Source organism: Tupaia chinensis, unplaced genomic scaffold (genome assembly GCF_000334495.1).
Source record: "Tupaia chinensis unplaced genomic scaffold, TupChi_1.0 Scaffold000127_1, whole genome shotgun sequence".
Lineage (NCBI taxonomy): Eukaryota > Metazoa > Chordata > Mammalia > Scandentia > Tupaiidae > Tupaia > Tupaia belangeri.
Window position 1 is genome coordinate 1,267,125 of NW_006159595.1, and position 22,404 is coordinate 1,289,528.

The 22,404-nt window shown below is 39.7% G+C and overlaps 1 protein-coding gene across 2 annotated transcripts in view; it reads right to left on the reverse strand.

Moving 5' to 3' along the window:
- SLC7A11 (solute carrier family 7 member 11) overlaps positions 1-22,404 on the reverse strand; it is a 91,480-nt gene that overhangs the window by 11,681 nt on the left and 57,395 nt on the right. For both annotated transcript variants that reach the window (XM_014586312.2, XM_006144617.3), the window contains 4 exons: positions 6,040-6,163; positions 3,550-3,653; positions 2,647-2,743; positions 1,042-1,191 (listed from right to left, as the gene is read on the reverse strand). In XM_014586312.2, the coding sequence (XP_014441798.1) occupies positions 1,042-1,191; positions 2,647-2,743; positions 3,550-3,653; positions 6,040-6,163 (475 nt within the window). The remainder of the gene's footprint in view (positions 1-1,041; positions 1,192-2,646; positions 2,744-3,549; positions 3,654-6,039; positions 6,164-22,404) is intronic.

Genomic DNA, 22,404 nt, shown 5'->3' on the forward strand with positions numbered 1-22,404 from the left:
CTGTATATTTTGCATTTCCATTCCTTTCAGACTAGATAATAAAGAGAAAGAGCAATGTAACGAGTCATAACATTTAAGTACTTAAGATGCCTATTTTATTTATTTAAATTTTTTTTTTTTTTTCTGGAGAGGTTTTTGCGTGTGTGCTTGCTAGAAAAACAGAGAGAGACAGAAAGCGAGAAATCACCCCTGGAGGGGATGGCAAGGCCACAATCTCTTCTCCTCCATTCTCCTCTCGGGATCTTGGGCATGCACGTACATGCGCCTGGCATGAGTTTAAGTCATTGGGCCTGGTACTAAAACCACGGTTGGCTATGTGGGAGTCCAGCGACATAGCCATCATGCTAACTGCTAGTCCCTAAAATGCCTATTTTATAAAGTAGCTTTCTTTTTTATTTTTAGGTTTTGGGCCTAGAGTGCATATGCTTGCAAGAGAGAAAGTAAGAAATCACCTTGCCCCCTCCCCCTAGGAGTGATGGCCAAGTTGCAATCCCTCCTCCATTTTCTCCTTTCTGGATTTTGGGCACACACGCACACACTCCCAAGGAGATATTCGAATTACAGGGTTCAATACTCTACTTGTGCTGGCCAGGTGGGATCCAGATGGCTTACCCTCTATGCCACCTGCTGGCCCCAAGCAGCATTCTTTTTAAGAGCTGTCATTAATGAAGTATCTGCCTCTCTGTCAGCATGGCTGTCCATAAATAGTCAGCATGAAAACAGACAGAAATAGCCTATCCTTTCAACGTACCTGGCCATTGACACATTTATGAAAAATCAACATGACAAACATCCATTAACACCCTCTCTTTTTCCAAAAATGTGACATCCAAAGTACGGTACATCACCTAAAAATGTTGACAAACTTATTATTTCCAAGTCGAAATAAACTCAGCCTGAAGGCACTACCGGCAAGAGTTAAACCTTTCATTCCACAGGAAGCTGCCCCCACCCAAGCTCCCCATCATCAAGTTATGACACAGGGAGGGCTAGGTATTAGGAGAAAGATTTATGTAAACCCATCAAGATGGCTGAGGTTACCTTGAAAGGACGATGCATATCTGGGCGTTTGTATCGCAGATAAATCAGCCCAGCAACAGCCAGCCCAATAAAAAGCCACCTGGCAAAACTGAGGAAATTCAAAAGACCGTAGAGGTCTCCAGAGAAGAGCATTATCATGGTCAAAGGGTGCTGGGGGAAGAGGAAGAAAAGCTTGGTAAGTTCAGTGAGAACACAGGCAATAGCACATCGCTGCCGGTTATTGTCATCTTTTTCAATTGATTATTTATCCTGAGAAGCTACTATCATGATTAAAACCTCGATGCAACTAGCCTCTTTCCTACATTCTGTTCTTATCATCCTTTGACCCAGTAAGAATGCCCCCGTGAGCCTGGGTGGTGGGATTGCATATGTGTGCTTGGATCTTAGCTCCTTTTCCATTTGAGAGAAGTGAGTGGGTTCTATAAGAGTAAAAATGATGATACTCAATGACTCAACATTTAAAGACTCAAGAGACCAAGACGATTCATAAATAGCTAATAAGACATGCGGAAGTGCACCCCATTGGAAAATCCAGACAAAGCTCTGGGAACACCTTCTGATAAGCGCTAGGTTATCCAGGCACATGAAAGGCATGTTCTAGATGATTCTGTTGGCTCTCGAATGTAAAAGCACTGACCTTTCTTCCCTCCCCATTCACTCTCCCTGTGCGCTCACCATGGGTGACCCTCCAGACTGTGGAAAGAATGGAGCGCCAAGATGAGCAGGGCAAGTCTCTGCAGCTGCTCATGCCAAGGCTGCCATGACTGATAGCCAAGGCTTAAAAGGAAAACCCTCTTCAAGGAATAATATGTTCTATTCCCACAAGTGATGTGAACTTCCAGAGAGTACCAGAACTTTAAAAAAAGAAAAAGAACTTTCAAGGGAACATTCTGAAACAAATTAAATGCATTCCTTGGTGTCTCTGACAGCTGATTCCAGTGGAGAAAAATGTTACAAAAATGCTAACAAAAATGCACATAACTTTGCCGGTGGCTATCTGAGGACTCTTACACCTTCTCCAGTCTTTTGTATCTCCCATCTCACAAACCCTTTTCTTTGCATAACAGATTCTACAACTCTAATTGAAGTTTTGGTGCATTTATGTCTTTCCTGTGGGGTTGCTCACAAATGTTTCCCTTTTAATCACAGAATCATTGCACTGTCTAGAATTTCCCTGAGTCTTTGAATGATTTTGTGTGTGTGTCATTGTCAGGGCCTAGGATAGAACCTCTGGGTATTCTGACTAGCTTTTAGCTCTACCTTCACTAAGCAGAAGGGACTTTCACCCTCCGTCCTTCTCCTGAGGCTCCGTTTCAGTGAAAGCAACCTCACTATTCATTTCCCTTAGACCTGACACATTTCTACAAAGGTATGAAAGAAGTGATGTGACTCTTGACCCCAAAGCATCAGATAGATACCAGGAATATTGAGTAAAAGGAAGCAACGGCCAACAGCCTGGCTCCTGAACTCCACGGTGACATTTGTACATAGAACTGACTTAGCAGTGAATGAGAGGGGAAGGCACCGCCTAAAATCTGGCTGCTATTCCTCTATGTAACCTGTCGTTTGAGGTTGTATCTAGATATACTTGTTAATATGCATTACCAAAACAATAACAGCTGGCAGAGGAGTGTGCTTGCGGACATGAATCATGGAGAGGATTTCTGGAAGGTGACCCTCTCGAGACGCAACATAGAATAACCTGATGGGAGAAAAATGTGGGTGGAGTTGACTGTGTAAATGATCATTTCAAAGGGGAAAAGCCAGAGATCCCAGCAAATACTTAAGGTCTTTTGTGATACCAAATGATTTGGTATTTCTTAGGCGATTATTGAGATTTCACTTTCCGGATAAGGTAGAGAACATACTAAGAAAATCTGATTTGGAATTTTACAAAATCTGCCCACATCTTTTATATTTCTAGGAGGAGAAACAATAGCATTGTTCTGCCGGCCGATAAATACTTGGTGGTGAATTTAGGTCTAGATTCCTCATATTGTGTGTATTCTGTCAATCCAACCCAATAAACACAGACACACAAACACAGGTGCCCACACACACATACAGATTCATATACGTAACTGTGTCTTCATCTTCTATGGAAAAATAAAAGGGGCTTTTGCATTGAAACAAAATGAAGGGAACACAGATGGTGGGGTGGTGATTTCTGGTGTCTCTTATTTTACTTTTCTCTTGCCATCTTTAGAGAAACAAAAGATTTTATCACCAGAAATAAAATGCTGCTGTTAGACTCTGTGGACACACTATAAAAAATGCCATGTCCGGTTCGAGCAGGCTAAGCGTAGACACACAGTGCCCTCTACTGGACAGAATACGACATGGCATAGATTCTGAGACCAACTTTTCAGTCTCACGTCTCTTTAAAAACAACAGGTTTGGAGGCACTATTTCTTTTCTTTTCTTTTTTTTTTTCGTTTTAAAGTTATCCTTATCACATCCAATCTCAAAAACAGAAATGTGTTTCTGGAAATACATGAACTCACTCACCTGGAGACAGCAAACACACCACCATTCATGGAACCGAAGCAGGAGAGGGCAACAAAGATCGGAACCGCTAATGAGAAATTTCCCAGTAGCCGCTCAGAAAAGGTCTAGGGAAAAAAAAGAGAGAACGAAGCAAATTAATGCTTTGCCAGAAAGTAGAATAAAATGAAACAATTTAGGCCAAACTTGCTCTATGACTTTCTATTAGCCTGGTGATACGTGTATGTTTTATAATCCTTCTCTTTGGTTCGGGTCAGGCGAACTCTGCAGACAATGATCAAAAGCAGGGACCATGGCATTGCTGGCTGCAAAACCGCGAGCAGAGGTCTAAACAAGCACCTTCTCTCTACTTTCAAAAGCAATGATCCATTTACCAAACCTTTATCAACTATGATGTGTATCAGAGGGAAAAAAAGCTCAATTTAAAAGTTCTACTTTAGGAGATAGAAATCCTTCTGCACATTTTTTATAGTCAAGTACAAATGTACACTGGGGATTTTACAGATACTTGTTTCATGCACTAATCACACTGTGAAGTGATAAATAAACTAATGGATGACTTATTCTTTTTGTGCTGTAGGGTGCATGCACTCACAGGAAAGAGAGAGAGAAACAGAGAGACAGAAAGTGAGAAATCACTCCACAGGGTGGTTGACCACAATCCCTTCTCCATCCTCCTCTTGGGATTTGGGGCATGCATGCACATGTGCCCAGCGTGAGTTTCAAGTGACTGGGTCTGGGACTCAAACCGTGGTCTGCTATGTGAGAATCCAGCGATGTAACTACTACATCATCTGCTGGTCCCATGACTTATTCATTTTAATGATACAGTTGAGGAGCTCTGAAAAAAAAAATTTTTTTTTTTTTTTGGCCCAGAAAAACATCACACTAGCTAATCCTCTGTTCAGGGAATCATTCCCTCCATCTCAGGGGTTGGCCAATTCCTTCATGGTCTCCAATAATTAAGCTAGGGTGAAAGTACATATCGGAAGAAGTCAAGGCACAGAGACTATGAATGATAAGACATTTGAAGTTTTCTTTGATGCCATGTGCAATATTGCAAATTTCCATGAAAGATGTATTCCTCCTCCCCCTTCTTCCTCCCAAAAAGAAAAAAACAAAAAACCAAAAACATGGGATTCTTTAGTTGTCCTTGATGTCACTGGTGCTATATAATTAACGGACCCCATTACGCCCACAGAAGTGCTGCCCTTTGTCTAGATGGATGAAATGATTGACCCGACATCAGTAAGCGTTGTAGGTTTGATTGTCTGTTGGGACTTATAGCAGTGGGCAAAGTCTTTTAATACAGTGAACTCATATATAGGTTCACACGAAATGAGATAAATTATCCCCTGTGGATGTTGCTGAGAGGTGGCAATACTGGCTATTTTAAATGAGAATGACATCCAGGGGTGGGAGGCTAATTTTTCACCCTTCATTGTTACAGGGTCATGAGTGAATGCTCTCTTACTAGCTACGTTTTTATGCAAAATAAAAGTACGTGCCACAAAATAACAGTCCTATAACCTGATCTTTGAGGACAAAGATGGCCCTGGTACCAAATACATTTTAGAAAGTTTGTTGTGAAATCGTGCGTATTTACTTCTTAGGGACCTAAAATGCACACTATCATCTTTAATATTCTGAAAAGTACTATGACACCATCTGTTTAATGTTGAAGAACCCAGTATTTCCTGAATATATGACTATCCCAGGACTAGTATTTACAAGGAGATCCACCTGAAAATTCTTCTTTTCTATCTTTATTTTTTTTTTTTAAGAGAGATTTCTGCTATTGGGCGCACATGTTTGCCAGAAAGACAGAGACAGAGAGACAAAAATTGAGAAATCGCTCCAAACAGGGATAGCCATGCCTCAATCCCTTCTCCTCCATTCTCCTCTCGGGATTTTGGGCATGCATGCACACATACCCAGTGTGAGTTTTAAGCCCACAGGTCTGGGACTTGAAGTGGCCAACTACGTGGGAGTCCAGTGACATAACCAATATGCCATCTGCTGGCCCCTACCTGAAAACTCTTCAAGTGGTACTCTGGGAAAAAGATTTTAAATTAGTATCTGAAAAGTTTGCAACCACCAAAGAGCACAAAATAAACTGCACTTTGCATGTTAAACATTTATCTATCTAGATAAATCCATTTATCTAGATTTGGTGACTGTCCACCCGTCCTTAAAATTATGTTAGAAGAATAATGCCTTCTTCTTAACAAGGTCTGACAGGTTTTCAAGCATGTATATGTGGCAATGTTTCACAAGAAGTGGAAAACAAAGAGAAATCATATAGAAGTTGAGCTAGATCTGCTCAATGGACTACAGTAAGGTGTGCTCTAAATTTTTTAAATATTCATTATCATTCAGGTCAAAAAAAGATTACTGCATTTCAAAACACATTCTGCTGGAGGGAACTACTATAAAATTACCATCAACTCATTAACCTAAATTCAAATTGGCATTCTCCCAACTTGGACTTACCACAGCCACCGCGTTTGAAAGCAGCAACTCTTCTGCACTAATGGTTGTAAAGTAGGCCACGTTTGTTAGCACGTAACCAATGGTGACAATGGCCATGGATATACATATTGCAAGGGGGATGTTTCTGAAATACACAAAGGAATCAGTTCTTAGTTAGCTTTTGTTATTCTCTGATGCCAACGAAGTTAACAAGTTAATTCCAATGTAGACTCTAATGGTATCGACAAGGGCTACGTGCTCTGAAAGCTAGGTCTAAACATTTCATGGGGGAGAAGTACCTTTATAATTTAATAAGGTCCATGGGGGGATACTCTCAGTTTTGACTCCTGCTATACCCCCAGAACATGTGGTTCTATCCCATTTTTGTATCCCCTGACTGCTACGACAGCAATGTTTCTCAAACTGATGCATGCATCAGTGTCGCCTGGAAGGCTACCACTGAGCCTCAACCCTGAGCTTCTGACTCAGTAGGATTTGCACTTCTCAAAGTCCCTAGAAAGTTCTGAGGCTGCTGACCAGGCAATCAGACTTGGAGAACTTCTGTCCTACAGGCCTATCTAACACTCATTCACTACCCCATCACCCTTCTCACACTAGTCTTCCAAAACGCATGTCACCTGCAGGGCTTACTCCTCAGAAACTACTACAAATCGGTCCCGATGTTTGGACACGTGATAGTGGGACACGTATCTACCTTTCTAAATAATAGCAACACTAAATTTGTACCTAACACGAGAAACACATAATAACTTTGCACTGCCCTGCCGTGAGTTCAAAGGAAGTTCCAGATCATGAGCGTCTTATAAAGCAACGCGGCAGATAATCCCGTGACATTAGAGGTGACACGCTGGGACGCACAGACGACCGGACAGGGCTGACACAATGTGGCATCCAGAAGTACCTGGCACGAATGCAATATTATGTCTTCATTTACTGCCCTGGGAAAGCCGGGAAGTTACTGACCCTAATAATTTGATTCCATGTTACCGATACACATTACTTGCTTAACATAATCGCCTCTTCCGACTCTTTCCAGCAGTTCAGGCAACTTAAACCTTCAACCCTCTGCACAAAGGCTGATCCTTTTTTTTTTTTTTTTGCCATAGTGCTTATCAGCCCTCATGGAGCCTTCACCTTGCTGGCTGCCACTAATGAAGACCTCAATATAATTTCTTCCAAGATGAGAATGCAGTTCAGAACCAGTGTGGAAAAAAATATATATATAAAAGAAAAAAAAGTTAAAAAAAAAAAAAAAGGCACAGTCTGCCTCCCTACCCAAGCCGGTGTGTTTAGCACACTAAGTCCCAGCTCATTATGCAGAACAGCAAAATCCCCTGCTGAGAACAGGCAAACCCAGCCAGTCAGCAACTGCCATTCATTATGCTGCTTGGAGCCTGACACTTCCCCTGATCCCCAAAGCCTCAAGCCTTGATGGGGAATCACATTGACCTCTAAATCCTCGCATACTCGCATACTCTATGAAAGTAGCAGATGTTCCCCCTCCCCAGTGTGAGGAGGGTCCTGTGGAATTTTCTGCTAACACCATCCTGTGCATTGCTGGTTGTGATTGATAAATGCTACATTTAAGCAGAGGAAATCGCCGGGCCAATTAAATCTAAGGGTGAATGGCAGGAAGCAAATGAAAGATGAATTCTTTTTGAAAGAAAGGGTCTATGTCAATGGAGAAGGGTAAGAAGAACACAAAGGTGTATACGCAGCTTTTCAAGCACTCACTATATTATTTTACATTCAAATCCTTCCAGCTTTTATAATATCCCCAAGTGGGGAGCCAATGCTTCCTGTGGAGGAGAGAGACAGAGAAGGAGAGAGGGAAATAAAAAGACTCTCTGTTCCTTGAGAGAGTACAATTAAGATATGTAAAGGTTCCGTGAATGAAAAGTGAGATGGCTTACTGCTCAGAGCAGTGAGGGCACCACACCTGCCCGGACAGGTAATATTGTCACATTGAATTATGCTCCTAAAAAGAAGAGATAAAAGTCTGAAACGTGGGAGTTTGGGCTTCCCAGCATCGATTTACTCTCCCAGCCCAGCTCTTCCAAGTCCATCCACCCTGCCTGGCTCTCATGGTGTCTCTGAGGGTGGTTTTCAAAATAGATCTTAGCCGAAGAGGGTCCTAGAAAATTCAGCCTTCTCTGTTAGTTTCCCTTCCTTCTCTGTTTGCTGATAACACAGACAACTGCCACCAGGCTGCGAATGTGCCCGACTTTAATTAGGCCCCTTAATAGATTGGCCTCATTTTATCCTTGGAGAATCCTGTACGTTCAAAATGTCAGCCCTGTTTTATCTGTGAGGAAATGACAGCTTCAAGAGCTTAAATAATTGTTTAAGGATACCAGAATGTAGCCATGCATACATGCTACCTCGAATCTGGGATTTACCCACTAAAGTATGTCTTCTCTCTCTCATAGGAGTCCCTAGGCTATATCCATTTTCACAGAAATCACAGTTGTTGAATTTAAAGCTTACTGAAAAGTTCTTTTCAGACTGTATTTCTCATGTATTCACTGACAATGAAGTTTTTCCTACTATAAAGGAGGGAATATGTCTGCCCCATGGCCTAGTGATTAAACTGCTAGGTCTCGCATGGGTGACCACAGTTTAGATTCTGGCCTGGTGGCTTAAAAGACATACTGGGCCTATACACATGCATACCTAAAATCCTAACAGGGTGGAGATATGCAGGAAAGGGAGAAGCACCCACTGGGGAGTCAACCCCCTTCCCTGCCCCCTCTCTCTCTGGTAAGTGCACTCGGGCTGTGTCTGTCTCAAATTAAAGAAGAAAAGGAAGAGGGAAACTTTTTCCATGGTTACTTTTAATCATATTTTCTGTCTAACATGAACTATCATGTCAGGTGAACATTTTTGAGCAATGGCATTGTTTAGAAAATAGGTATTTTACTATTATTAGTTCAAAGAATACAGAGGCTCACTGAATACATTTCTCTAGACAGCGTTTTATATAAAAGGAGAGAAAGTAAGCTGAAATGGGTGAATAATTTTGTTATCTTCCAAATAAAGTATATACAGGTGCCAGGAGGGGAAAACAAATCACAGAAACTTAAAATACAGGACAAAAGAGAAAGACACCCTGCTTCAGTTGCAACATACAACAGACAGTGATTCCTCTTTAATGAGATCGAGTTGAGCCATGGGAAGTGGCAGTAACAAGGCAAAATAGCCCCACTGCACTTCCACAAGGGGAGAAGAATGGGAGACTCATGACTGCCTTGGCGTGAAGTCGTCACTTACAGAAGAGAGTGGTTGACTTGTTCAACAGGACTGGGCACCGTGTGGTTAACTTCTGGGTTTCAAGCATCAAAGCATTTGAGCCACTGGGTGAGCTGATAAAAGCTATTATTAGGCCATGGGGACCAGGAGGTGGCATGGTGGTTAAGGTGCTGGACACTTCCACATGGTCAACCAGGGTTTGGGTCCCGAACCTGGAGGCTTGCTGTCTCACATTCTGTGTGTGTGTGTGTGTGTGTATCTGGCCAAATTTAAATAAATTAATGAATAAATTTTTTAAAGGGGACCAGCAGTTAGCGTAATGACTATGTTGCTGGACTCCCACGTAGTCGACCACAGTTTACGTCCCGGACCCGGTGGCTTAAACTCATGCCGGGCGCATGTGCGTGCATGCCCAAGATCCCGAAAGGAGAATGGAGGAGAAGGGATTGCAGCGTGGCCATTCCCCCTGGGGGGTGATTTCTCGCTTTCTATCTCTCTGTCTCTCTCTGTCTGTCTGGCGAGCGCACGTGCCCTATAGTAAAAACCTCTCCAAAAAAAAAAAAAAAAGCTATTAGGCCACACCAGAGCAATCTTTTTGGATACTTCAGATGCAGAGGACAGAGAAGTGTGGTTAGTAACCCGCGATCAAGGCAAATGGTCCATGATAATGAGAGGAATGAGAGGAAAGCACCGTAGGTACCAATATCACAGAGCATCTCTGCTACTAGGAGGTGCCCACCACGCCCTAATGCAACAAAAGCATTGTCTTTAAATTGAACATGAATGACTCACACCTTTGAGGGCTACTCCCTCTCAAATGCACAGGTTCGGCATGATTAACAAAATACAAACTTGTGGAAAAGAATGACTTAATCCTGATGAGATTTTAGTCATTATCTATGTTCTTTTCAATCATTAGGCACTAAGGGTTTGAGGGTTTGATATTTTGTGGGCTTCAAACGGGTCAATCCAGAAAAATCTTAGTTGTTTTTTTTTTTTTTTCCATAGGCTTATTTTAGATTGGTACCTATAACCAGCCTATCTCACATGGATAAATATTTTTTATTTGAAATTACTCATTGACATTCTCAGAAATATTTGCCTATAAGCACCTGTTTAAAAATCCATTTGTCAGAAGGCATGTGCACCTGCCAGAGAAAGACAAAAAGAGAGAAAAGGGGTGGGGGGAAGCACCCCCCCCCCATGAGGAATGGTCACACTGCAATCCCTTTTCCCTCTCTCCTTCCCCTTGGAATTTTTAGGAAAGCATGCACATTCACCTGGTGTATTTCTCAAACACCAGTTCAGGACTCGAACCACAGTGTCAGTCATGCGGGATCCAGCTGCTTTAACAACCAGACCGTGGAGTCAGCCCCAAATCTTCAATTTTAAACCAAAAAACCAAGGCTTAGAGAGGTCAAGTGACATGGACTGGAACTCCAACCTGGATCTTCCAGCTCTACATTTATCTAGTCACAATATCATGGCTACTTTGTGCCTACTTTAATCCTAGGTACAAGGTCTGTGGGATTCTTACATAGGGTCAAGCATATATTGCATCTTGTGCAAATGACACAAATGTAAGAAGGCTGATGGTTGACAGTGTGACACATTTTAAGCCAAGTATATTCTTTTACACACCTGATAATCACTACGAAAATTTTACAAGTGATACAGCATGAGATGCCTTTTTAAAAAATATTCTTTGCAACTTATGATAGAGCATTGGAAATGATTGTTTCCAGTGCTTCACTTTGCTATAAGTGACCCCTGCTATGACAACTGAATGAGTAAATCTAGCTCAATTCTCCAGCGTCAAGGACAGCTGAAGGTTTAACAAATTTCAGACATTCAGACCACATGAGGAATTCTCTAATCAGTGGAATTTAGAACATTCCAAACTTGATGCTTTATAACTTGAACGAAATCTTCTGAGATACCCGTGAACCAAAATAGGTCTCGTACAATCTCCCGTGTTAGATAGACACTATGCAGAGGGACTGCGGAACTTGTGGGTCCTGGGGAATCTCAATGTCCCTTTGTGCCATGGGGCTGGGCAGGCTCAGTCAGTTCTATTAAGACCACTCTTGGGTGGGCTCCATATTGTAGCCGTTAAGCCCCATGCATGGGGAGCCAGACCCCACATGGCTGACGGTGGTTGGAATTCCTGCCCTAGAGGACTGAAAATCATGCCAGGTACATGTGTATGTGCGTCCCAAATCCTGACAAGATGGGAAAAGGGAGCAAAAATTATTGCCATGCTGACTATATCCCATTGAGGAGTGCTTTTTCTCTCCTTCCCCTGCCTCCAACCTGACAAGCACACATGCACTCTAGCAATACAACAACTACAAAGCCAAAAATCCCTACCCATGTGTGTGTTCTAGAACCTTCTAAGGTTGATGATTTGAATTTTCTATTGAACAATCATTAATGCTTTAACACACATAATTGGAATTCAGGAAAAGGGAGAAAGGAAAATGAAGAAGGATTAAAAGCAAAAACAAACAAACAAACAAACAAACTCCAAACTGATTAATATATGAGGTACAAAGTATAAAAGATAAAACAGGTGTTTTTCAAAGATTTTTAAAATCCTGTTGGTAAAATGGAGACTATTTATTTACACACAACCAAAATGTATCTGTGACTCGTCTCAACGTGAAGTATTTATAATTATGCACCTTTTGATTTCAAGTATTGATTTTAGAATCATACTTGCTTCATCTTTTCTTTATAGTGACCTTAGAGAGACCTTGAAAGCCTTCCGTAGCTCTGACCCAGAAATGACTCAAACATCTTTTACTTCTCTCTTCTTGATCCACCAGTAGACTTTCTATAAAATTCCTGCTTATGTTATGACCACTGCTGTTAATTTTATCCTACCCTTCAAACTGTAGTCATACACTGCAGACAAAAAAAGAAAGAAAGAAAAGAAAAAGCACATATCTCAAAGAAAAGCTACCTATATTTTTTATCCATCACATTTTTCTTCCATATATTTTCACATACTTTCCCTGACTCTTGCTTATATCAAACTCCCCAGAGACTCCTAGACACAGACCTATCCTATCTAGCTATGTGGTTTCTGACATTTCTATCAGGGATTGAATTACAAAATAAGTGTTCTTGAAACTTTTCCAGACTTAAAAAAGAAAAAAAAAAAAGAGGTATCAAATGACTGGAATTACAAAATTTTCTTTGTGCATTTCTGTGACTTTGGCTCACTGTCATGTAATGCTATGGCTGTCTCTCTAGTTATTCACTGTGAGTGGGAATCGGGTTATTGAAATGCATTGAGGCAGTATAGCAAGTCGTTGGGGGCAGGGGGAAGCCTAAGTTCTCACTGTAGAGAAAAAAATGTAGCAAGAGGAAGAAAACATTCAATAAACCTATTTATGAACATTCCTAAAGGGTCATGGTTCACGTTCTTCTTTAATGATGATTCTGGGCCAAGGCTGAACACAATGATGGGCTGAACATATTGTCACATAAATGAACACAGTGAACCTACTGATTTCCAGCATTAAACACCTGCCCTCCACTTTTTTACTGAACCATAGCGAGTCTACGGGTGTTTTTACTGAGACATTTTAAATTTCAATACGATGGATGTCTAATCTAAATCTCACCATTCTTCTTTGTCCACAGATGAAGAACTCCATAAACAAAGAGAGAAGACAGACAGACCTGTAGGGGGATGTAAGAAATGAACAGACTCAGATTAAAAGACTGCAGAGCTGAAGGAGCTTTGTGGAAAACTGTACAGGAATGCATAAAAAAGGGAGAAAAGGACAGCAAAGTCATGAAGAAAAATAGCTAAACAGGTCACTTTAGCTAAAACCACATAGAAAAAAAAAAGTAAAATGGAAGCTGACGACTCCGAAACGGTGTAATAAGCAATCAGAAGCACAGGTATAAGCATTTTTATCCCGAAATACTTAATTTTTTTATCCTACTATTAGAATAAATTCATGACTAAATAAAATTATTCAGCAAAATGTAGCCTGAGAGTAAATTTTCATTTGCTTGCATTCCATACAAACTCAAAAAATTTGCATTGTCTGCATCTCATTTTTTCTCATTTTCTAAAGATGTAGAGGGTGTCTTCCAGATATATTACTGTTATCCATATTTATCATGGATAAACACACATATATTTGTAGTATGCAAAACCAGAATTGACTCCAAATAAAATGGTAGCCATTAAAATAACTTAGAAGACAAAATATTATAACAGTAATGAATTAAATTTCATGCTCATGTGCAATTCTTATTTTTGTCACATTTTTACAAGAATTTGGTCAAAAGTTCACTAAGATAATGCAACATCTCAATGAACCCTTTTTAATAACAGTGCCCTGAAAAATTCAGATTCATGGCTGAGACAACTAACTGCCCACAAAAATTGTGTGCTCCTCTTTCCAAAGTATAAGTTCTTCTTGGGAAGCAGCTGCACACAGAGAGACCACAAAGTCCAGACTCTCTTCAGTCAAGGTAGAAACGTGACTCATTCTTGCCAATAGAATGTGTGTAGACGTGTCAATGGAGAGCCAAGGTTGTTAAGACGTGGGTTGTCTTGTCATCCCATTGCCCGACCTGGGAACTAGTTGCCAAGATCCTATAGCATGACAAAGCCACAACATAGAAGGAACCGAGGCCACAAGATCAACATGTAGAAGCTAGTCTATTTCTTCCAGCCAGCCAGAGACTCCAACAATGAACATGATTTGAAAAATAAACTTTTGGTTATTTAAAGTCATTAAAATGTTGTGGTTGGTTTGTTGTAGTAGTTAGCATTACCATAGTTAATAAAAGAATAAAGAGCCCTATCATATCAACCCTTTTTTTTTTGTAGTCTACATAAAACTTAAAATGAATTCTCATTAAACTGTGTTCTGTGGTATATTATTCGCTTTGCAAGAGTCTAGTACATAACATATAAGATTTTCTTAAAAGGATTATTTCATTTAGGGACTGGCAGGTGGTGTGCTGGACTCCCACATGGCTGACCGCGGTTCGAGTCCTGGACCTGGCGGCTTGCTTTCTCTCTCTCTCTGTCCCTCACTGGTCAAATTAAAATTAATTAATTAACTAATAATAATTCTTTTTTAAAAAGAATTATTTTCATGCGACTATATTTTATTTATTTATTTGACAAGAGAGGAACAGAGAGAGAGAGAGCAAGAGAGAAAACAAGAAAGCAAGCTGTGAGGTCCAGGATTCAAATTGCAGTCAGCCATGTGGAAGTCCAGTATCCTTAACCACCATACTTCCTGCCAGCCCCTATAACATAAAATTCTTAAAATAATATCCCAAATGATAATACCAAGTAAAATTGATTTTCATCTGAAAAAGCCAGGAAAAAAAATTCATTATTATTCAAACTTGCCAGAAATAGAACAAAGACCCCACTGTTCACTATTTTAAAACACAAAATCTCCTGCCCTTCTAAAACTTGCCACCAGTCTAACAAAGATCAAAGCATAATTGCCCCTTGTGTTGCCTAAGGATACATAATAAGACATGCAATGTTAAATAAATTCACTCTTATACAAAGAACAAGGCAACAGAAAATAAATATACCACTTTGACATAGTAAATGGGAACTAGGGTTGAAATTCCCTCAGGTTGTAAACACATGTCTTAAAGGGAACCGATAACACTTTATTTACACATAAACCAGGTCTGATCACATTTCTGACAGCTGCATGATAAAAAATGGAACAGGTGAACGTGGAGATAGGTAATCATGACAAACTATGGCTTTCACCACCAAAGTTTTCCTCCAACATTTCCAACCAACACTGGCAAGTCTAATTAATAGTAATCATTTCAGTTTAATATCTAGAGATCAAGTGGACAACTGGCTTAAAAATTGGGAGCTCTGGGAATTGAAATAGAAGGTTAAAAGTGGATAGAATTAGGGCCAGCAGGTGGTGTGGTGGTTAAGGCACTGGATTCCCACATGGTCAACCACGGTTCAAGTCCTGAATCTGGCAGCTTGAAACTCATACCAGGCATGTGTGAATGTGTGCCCAAAATCCCAGGAGGAGAGTGGAGGAGAAGGGATTTTGGCATAGCCATCCCCCTCGGGGGCAATTTCTCACTCTATCTCTTACTGTCTCTCTTTGGCAAGTACACATGATCTATGACAAAAAACTAAAAAAAAAAAAAAAAGAAAAAAGAAAAGAAAAGAAAAGGAATTGTGTAAGATTACAGACTACATTGTTCTCACTTGAACCAGAGAAGTCTCCTTCTACAGGTGTTATGTATTAATGCTCTAGCAAACAAATGAAGCATTCTATGTCTTTAAGATAGTGTTAAAGTCATGGTTCTAGAGGCTACAAGTCAAGTCATGCCTTTCAATCACATCCTGGCCCCAGTGCTGGCTTCCAGAAGCAGAGTTTAAAAGATTTATGAGCTGGGACCAGCAGATGGTGTAATGGTTACATGGATGACACCCACATAGTTGACCACAGTTCAAACCTGGAACCTAGAGGCTTAAAACTTGTGCCAGGCACATGTGTGTGTGTGTGGCCAAAATCCTTAGAGGAGAATGGAAGAAGAGAAGGGATTCCAGTGTGGTCTATCTCTCCTGGGGGGTGATTTCTCTTCTGTCTCTCTGTCTCTTCTGTCTCTCTGGCTCTCTGTCTCTCCAGTGAGCGCATGTACCCTATAGCAAAAATCTCTCTAAAATATTTTTTAAAAAGATATATGATGGACCAGCAGTTAGCATAATGGCTATGTGGCTGAACTCACATGTAGTCGACAGCAGTTCGAGCTCCGGACCTGGTGGCTTAAACTCATGCCAGGAGCGTGTGCATGCATGCCCAAGATCCCAAGAGGAGAGTAGAGGAGAAGGGATTGTGGCTGGGCTAATCCCCGCCCTCTACCCCCAGGGCAGGGGAATGATTTCTTGCTTTCTGTCTCTCTGTCTCTGTCTTTCTGGAGAGTGCATGCACTCTATAGCAAACACCTATACAAAAAAAAGAGAGAGAGAGATGAATTAAGGGACCAGCAGTTGGCATAATGGCTATGTTGCTGGATTCCCATGTAGTCAACCGTGGTTTGAGTCCTGGAACCAGTGGCTTAAACTCATGCCAGGAGCGTGTGCATGCATGCCCAAGATCCTAAGAGGAGAGTGGAGAAGGGATTGTGGCATGGCCAACTCCCCCCCCTGGGGGAGTTAGGGAGTGGTTTCTTGCTTTCTATCTTTTTGTCTCTGTCTTTCTGGCAAGTGCATGCACCCTATAACAAAAACCTCTCCAAAAAAAAAAAAAAAAAAGAAAGAAAAAAGAAAGAAAGAAAAGAAAAAAGAAAAAGCAAAGATACATGAATAAGTTTTATAAAGTACCTGTATGTTATATAGGTACGTAAGGACATATTCAACCTTATAAAGTAGACAGTACTTTTCACTTCCACAAATCCCTATTCATAGTCCTAGGGTAAAGGGAAAACTCATCTGAATGAGTACAGCTGATCTTAGGAAACGCATCAAGTGGATGGGGAGCCAATGGCCATGTGCCGGCTTTAGTCAAAGAGCTAAATCCACACAGTGGAATCACAGAAGACATGACATAGCAGCTTAATGGAGCAGCAGGAAAAGGTGGGAAGAGTAAAAAGAGTTGAGAGGCTAAGCACCCTGCCAGTTTAGAGAGATGCTATGTCATGTCAAGAAAGTGATGATGAAGCCTCCTGGTTAGAACAGTTGATGGCTCCCTGAAAAGGTCACAAAGGCTGCAGGATGGCAGTACCTCCTGCCAGCCCTCCCGTCCCTCTCCTCAGGCTGCCCATTTATGAAGATTCATATTCCCAGCAGAAATGAAAATGCTGTGATCTTTTATCTTTCTGCTCAAAAGTCAAGCCTTTTGAAAAATAAGCTTGTGTGCATTCATTTTATATTTACCGATGTCTTTTCTTAGATGACAAAGGTTCATAGGCAAAACTCTCTCTAGGGCCAATTTCCTCAAGGGAAGCATGAGATCAGTGCCTCAGGGACTACCCACCCCAAAGAACACAGTGGTGTATACGTACATTCATTTAGTCATTTCTCTCTCTTCCAGAGTTCACCTCAGCCCGAACCCCCAAATTCCTACACTCGTATTTCTATATATGTCATCCCCACTATAAATTGTCTCTTGGTGACATCTTTTGTCTCGAGTTTGTCTTGAATAATTATTTTAACTCGAGTTCACAGAATGATGAAAAAGTCTCTGAACTCCAGTCTGAAGTCTGGGTCGAGTCATGCTCTTGTCACATAATAAACACTGAAGATCAATGGGTCTCTATAGGCTTACACACCCTCACCACCTGAAAAGGGCATTGGATTAATACAATCTAAATACCATTCCACTTGCAAGTTTATTATTTCATAATTTTTGCAAATAAAGCTAATCCAGAAAGACCGTGGACCAGAAACCTTTGATAGCTCAGTGAAGCCCTTGCTCATTTGCTAAAGCATCCTGAGGACATTTCTGCTTTGCTTTGTTCTGTCTTTCAGGAGAGAGAATAGGATGACAACTTTACAGTCTCTTCTCCCGTCTTCTGAAGATGCGATCCGTGCTCAACCAGGAGCATAGCACATCAAAGCACCTTCCATCATTACAACTTCAAAGTGTCAGCCTGGCTGAAAAAAACTGGTCATTACAAAAGATCATTTAAAGGACAAGTGGCCTGTCCACGCTTCTGCATTCTAAACAGGCTGTCTGTGGATCAGGTCCGACGTCAGGATAGTCACCCCGTTGGTCATATTATTACCGATGCCCATAGGATGTCTTCATAAGACACTATGTTGTATACCTTTAGCTTGTGTCAAAACTTCATTGGAAACAAATTCTTAAAAATAATCTGAGTGTCAGGGGAACATTTGTAGTAATATTATTAGGGATATTGTCAAATGCATCTGTCAACACCTTTTATAGAGAGTTCATTCATTTAATCAATGTTTAGCAAATATTTCTAATGCTAGACATTATGATAAGTAAAGTAAAAAGACATCTAGATCTATTGTACTAGACAACCCAAGAAGGGTCTCTCTCTCTCTCTAAAACACTGCTCCCTCCAGGTCTTCACAAGGTTGCCCATTCTTGATGGTGATTCTCAGATCAAAGGCTCGCTCCCCTCACAGAGATCAGCCTTTTTCTAATTAGCGCACCCCACCCCAGTAATCTTGATTTCATATTATTTTTAAGGAGAGCTAAAACAGAGTCAGCCCCGTGGCACACTGGCTAAGTGCTGTGCAGAAGCTGGATCCCATGTGGTCAGCTCTTTTCAAATATCTTTATGTTTGTATTCTTACTATTCTTACTCATTAAATTCTACAAAGAAATGAAGACAGTTCACTGAGCATTATAAAGGGTCCCAAAAATATTTCCTCTAAATCTTATAGTGTAGACATTTTTGAGAGGAATCATTCAGACTCTTTGTCACCTTCCAGGGTAACTATGCTCTTCATGTAGCCTGTAACCACTTGTGGAAAGAGTTCCTGACCTTTTTTAGCCTCTGTTGTTTGTTTGGCTTTGTATTGACATTTTCTTTCCAGGACATCACCTCAAAGAAATGATGTATTAAAAAGAAGAAATGAGAACAATTTTAGACCATATAACTTGGAACTTAAAAATCAAAACACATGCGGCTAAATGGTGGTGTAGTGGTAACACAACACTCTGCTAGGCTAACACACATGGAAAGTTTCCAGGTTCATATCTGGAGACTTCCCTAAACATGCCAGATGAATATATGTCTGTTACCCAAGGTTGTCTGAGGCTAGGGAGTGGATTACAGCATGTGGACCTCGTTGGAGATGGTGTTTCTTCCTTTCTATTACTTTGTCTCTCTACCTCATGGAAGAAAGAAATGAATAAATACAAAATCAAACATACTAACAGCATGCTTCTAATAATTATAAGGAGACAAAAAATTTACCAACTTTCAATTATTTCAACCACAGTAGCCTATCATTTTCACTCTTCCTTTGACATTATTTTCATAGCCATGAGATAAATCCATACAGACCTCCCAAAAGAAGAAAAATAAATAAATTAATGAGAACAGCAGAAAAGAGGTGAAAAAAAGTAAAAAGGAAAGTTAAAAGGCAGATTTAACAGAGATAGGAAATGTTTATTCTACCAGATCCTCGTGTGAATTCTAAATTATTAAATCTCTGAGAACACCTGATTTATGAACAGAATAATACCGCCCCCAGCCAAAATCATTTTTAATAAAAAGCAGGAAACCTCCTGAAGTTCATCTCAGATTTAATATCAAACACAGCAGCCACACACGAACATTTCTCCATAAAACACGAAACTGCATGGTGTAATCAGCTGGCAGTCATCGGTGGGGAGTCAGAACTGCAAATGAACCGGGTATCAGAGCCAAGCAAGGGACCAGGCCTCACAGGTCTAGCGGAATCAGCCAATGAAGATAATGCACAGGCTGAAATGACGTCTCAACACTCACAGAGGAAGGGGATCAAGACTCTGCTAATACCTTCTAGCAACCTGCTCACACTCCCTGTTGAAAGGCTGAGCATCAGTAGTGACTTACTGGGTTTGAAGGGACAATACAGCTAGGTTTTGTGTTGACATTTTCTGCCTAATTTAGAATATACCAAGTAATATGGTCTATGGGAAAACAAAGGTCAGCAGTGAAATAAGCTAACATTGTCATTCTCATTTCATAAGAAAAGCAGCAAATAGCTAAGAAATGTGTAAAAATATGGTTCAAGGGGCCAGCAGATAGCATAGTGGTTAAGGGCACTGGACTCCCACATGGCCAACAATGGTTTGAGTCCTGGACCTGATGGCTTGCTTTCTCATATTCCATCTTTCTTGTTCTCTCTCATTCTGTTCCTCTCTGGTCAAATTAATAATAAATAAATAAATTCATATATATATATATATATATATATTTCAAATACTTTCCTATAGCTTTTTGATTCAAAGAGAAGAAACATGTCAAAGTAGACAAGATTGTCTACTTTTAATGCACATTGCATAGAAACTATGTTACTATTTTTATAACATGTGGTAAAGGATTATTTCTCAGGATTATAAATTCAACTAGTTGGACAAGGTATAATAACTAAGTTTATTTACATTTAATTGCTGCTTATGGGAAAGTTTCAATAATTATGAGGAGTACAATAAATATTTTAGCATATTTCTACTAATGCTTTCATTAATATTTTGACTTTGTTATTTTGTTATAAATAATCTAACAAAAGGAAAAATGCTTTTTAAAAAATACTTGATTAATAGGATCCAAGGGGCAAGAAAAGACCATCAGGAAAAAAGAAAGACTTATGACATTGGGAAGTGCTTTGGAAAGTACTCTAATTAGTTAACACATAAATCTGAATGGAAAAAAAAAAAAGTCGAGTTTTTCATTAATCATAATATACAGAAAAAGAAATTTCTGGACTATAAAGGACTCAGTCACACCCATATAGTACTGTACTATCTTTTTTTTAACTATTTGAATTAAGAATTTTAAAAATTTAATCCCATTTGTTATTAATATTTTTTTTTAATTTGAGCAGAGAGAGAGAGAGAGAAAGGGAAAATGAGAAAGCAGCCACCAGGTCTGGATTGCGAACCTTGGCTGACCATGTGGGAATCGAGCACAGCTATCCACCACGCACCTGCTAGCCCCCAGTACTGCACTATCTTTATACAGTACAGATTTTTATTATGAGAGATAATGTGAAAAATCATGAGATTTAAATTTCAAAGCACTATATAGATTCTCTTAATATATATGAAAAGCTAAGAATAGGAACAGACTTAATAAAAATATGTTATATTCAGTATCAATTTGTTTAGAGAAAAAGTAATAATTGGGGCAGCCTTTCCATCCAGATAAGAAAAACAGCATTATAAACTTCTAATAATAAAAATTATGTAGTAATTGACTGAAAGTGATAAAAAGGATAAATGGAACAAAATAGATTACCTTGAAATAAAACTTAGTATATAATAGAAAAACTTAATATATTTTATCTGTGATAAGTATCATAATTATAATGTAATCATAAACTAAGTAGATAAGTATTGTAAACTGAATGCTTATGAATGTTTATATGAATGTTCAATAATTCTGGGAAATTGAGAAATTTGAAAAAAATACGTTTTGCTAAAAAAAAAATCTATTCCAGATGAGGTAAAAGGTTGAACGTAAAAAAGAAACTAGGGAAAATGAACAGAAAATATGGTGAGATTTAAATAAACTGGTGATGTAGAACATTTTATGATTATAAAGGCAATATTCACTCTAAAATTCATTTTATGAAGTCTCCATTACCCTCATTCCCAAAACAGACAAGGACATGACAAAGAAAGAAAACTACAGACCAATAAATCTAGAAGCAAAAATTCTTAACAAGATACTAGCAAATCATATCCAACAACATATAAAAAAGATTATACATCATGACCTGCTAGGCTTTATCCCAGGGGTACAAGGGTGGTACAACGTATGCAAAACTGTAAACATAATATACCATATTAACAAAAAGAAAGATAAAAACCATATGATCATATCAATTGGTGCAGAAAAAAGATTTGATAAAATACCACATCCCTTCATGATTAAGACTCTCAGCAAAATTAACATACAAGGGTCATTTCTCAATATAATAAAAACTATTTATGAAAAAACCATAGCTTGAGACCAGCAGTTGGCATAATGGCTATGTCATTGGACTCCCATGTAGTCAACCACGGTTTGAGTCCCAGACCCAGTGGCTTAAACTCATCCCAGGCATGTGTGCATGCGTGCCCAAGATTCCGAGAGAATAGAGGAGTAGGGATTGTGGTGTGGCCATTCCCCCTTAGAGGATTTCTCGCTTTCTGTCTCTCTGTCTCTCTCTGTCTTTTTGGTGAGTGCACACACCCTATAGCAAAAAAAAGAAAAAAAAAATCTTCAAAAAAAATTTTTAAAAAAGAAAAACCCATAGCTAACATCATGTGAATGGGGAAAGGCTGAAAACTTTTGCGCTAGAAATGGTACTAGATAAGGCTGCCAACTTTCTCCAGTGCTTTTCAATATGGTACTGGAAGTCCTAGCCAATGCAATCAGAAAGGAAAATAACATAAAACACTTTCAAATAGG